This window comes from Zosterops lateralis (assembly GCF_965231275.1).
Source record: "Zosterops lateralis genome assembly, chromosome: 23".
NCBI classification, from domain to species: domain Eukaryota; kingdom Metazoa; phylum Chordata; class Aves; order Passeriformes; family Zosteropidae; genus Zosterops; species Zosterops lateralis.
Window position 1 is genome coordinate 1,954,137 of NC_139783.1, and position 2,152 is coordinate 1,956,288.

The 2,152-nt window shown below is 53.3% G+C and overlaps 1 protein-coding gene across 1 annotated transcript; it reads right to left on the minus strand.

The window, feature by feature from the left end:
* Nucleotides 1-346: 346 nt before the first annotated feature.
* Nucleotides 347-1,279, minus strand: LOC310918463 (olfactory receptor 14J1-like; the record flags this gene model as incomplete). Its single annotated transcript, XM_083877323.1, has 1 exon — nucleotides 347-1,279. One exon carries the CDS (start codon nucleotides 1,277-1,279, stop codon nucleotides 347-349), a length of 933 nt encoding a protein of 310 aa, XP_083733449.1.
* Nucleotides 1,280-2,152: the final 873 nt, after the last annotated feature.

Consider the following 2,152-nt stretch of genomic DNA (forward strand, 5'->3'; position numbering starts at 1 on the left):
TCCTGGGCACAGCTGCTGTGCCAGCCCTGATCTGCCCCCAGCTCTGCACACAGACATTGCTGCTGCAGCTGCACAGAAGGGAACAAAAGGGGCATCTCTGCAGAAAACTTGGCTGGGAGATCCTTGAATTTCGTTAAAGCCACCAAGAGTGCAGTCCCTCATTGACACGGTTTTTGGCCACAGGGGAAGTGGAGAGAAACAAAATGAGAAATGGTACAAACAACGACATTTCTTTGTGGATAAGATTAAAAATATAAAGTACTGGAAAAAAACCCCACAACCAAACCAACAAGAAGTATCATATTTGAGTTTTATTATAAGTGATTTGCAGAAATGGGCCCGGAGTTTAGTGTTTCTGATAACATCCAGTCATCACTCTCCACACTGCAGCCTTGAGCTCCTGGTTCCTCAGGCTGTAGATGAGGGGGTTCAGGGCTGGAGACACCACCGAGTACAGAACTGAAAGGGCCACATCCAGGGATGGGGAGGAAATGGAGGGGGGCTTCAGATAGGCAAACATGGCAGTGCTGAGGAACAGAGACACCACAGCCAGGTGAGGGAGGCAGGTGGAAAAGGCTTTGTGCCGTCCCTGCTCAGAGGGAATCCTCAGCACAACCCTGAAGATCTGCACATAGGAGAAAACAATGAACACAAAACACCCAAGTGCTAAAAAGGCACAAACTGCAAGAAGCCCAAGTTCTCTAAAGTAGGAGTTGGAGCAGGAAAGCTTCAGGATGTGTGGGATTTCACAGAAGAATTGGCCCAGGGTATTGCCATGGCACAAGGGCAGGGAAAATGTATTGGCTGTGTTCATGAGAGCATTGAGAAAGGCACTGGCCCAGGCAGCTGCTGCCATGTGGGCACAAGCTCTGCTGCCCAGGAGGGTCCCGTAGTGCAGGGGTTTGCAGATGGACACGTAGCGGTCGTAGCACATGATTGTCAGGAGATAAAACTCTGATATGATAAAGAAGAGAGAGAAAAAGAGCTGAGCAGCACATCCTGCATAGGAGATGTTCCTGGTGCCCCAGAGGGAATTGTGCATGGCTTTGGGGACAGTGGTGCAGATGGAGCCCAGGTCACTGAGGGCCAGGTGGAGCAGGAAGAAGAACATGGGGCTGTGCAGGTGGTGGCCGCAGGCTGTGGCAGTGATGATGAGGCCGTTGGCCAGGAGGGCAGCCAGGGAGATGCCCAGGAAGAGGCAGAAGTGCAGGAGCTGCAGCTGCCTCGTGTCTGCCAATGCCAGCAGGAGGAAGTGGCTGATGGAGCTGCTGTTGGACATTTGTGGTGTCTTGGCATGGGGATCTGTAAAAAAATTAATCATAGGACAGTTTGGTTTGGAGAGGACTTTCAATATCCCCCCACAGCTTGGTGGCACTTTCCCCCCACTGCCTGCCCAGGGCTCTGCTGCCTGGAGCTGTCCCTGCCTGCAGCTGCTTCCCTGTGCCCAGGGCTGGGCCCTGCCAGTGCTGCCAGAGCCCAGCCCAGCCCTGGGGGCTCAGCTGTGCCCTGCAGAGCCCTCCCAGCTCAGGCACTGCCCAGGGGCAGCTCTGGATCTGCAGGCTCTGATGGCAACCTCAGAGCAACCCTGAGGAGGCTGGAAAAGTGATTCTGGTGCTGCCTGCAAGGGGCCCTGTGCTGATTTCTATCACTGCCTGGTTTAGTAAGATCTGAGAGAAAATTGTGTTATTTTTCCAAACCTGAAATGAGAGATTAATATCTATGTGCAATTTTTCATCCAGGCTATCCAGAGATGTAGATAAACGTAGGATTTCCCTATTTTTGCAGCCCCTGCCTCGCTGTGCTCCCTGTATAATCTACTTGGAAATGTGCTGCATTTAAATGCCATGTTGGGAGCACTCCTGAAAAATGCAGCATCCTCACCATACAAGGAGAACACTTCCAAGCCTTACCAGCTGTCTCCTTCCACTCCGATCTTGTCCCCCAGTGCTGGGAGCAGCTCCCAGGGCTGGCTGAGAGCTGTCCCTGGCAGGCAGCAGAGTCCCTGCCCCAGCACAGCGCCCTGGGCTGCAGGACCCTGCTCTGCAGGACAGCCCTGGGCACCCCTGGCTGCTCTACACAGGAGACAAGCAGAGAATGTACTCACAGAGTCTGTAGGCATTGGGATGTTCCAGCTTTAGGAGAGGACTGCAGG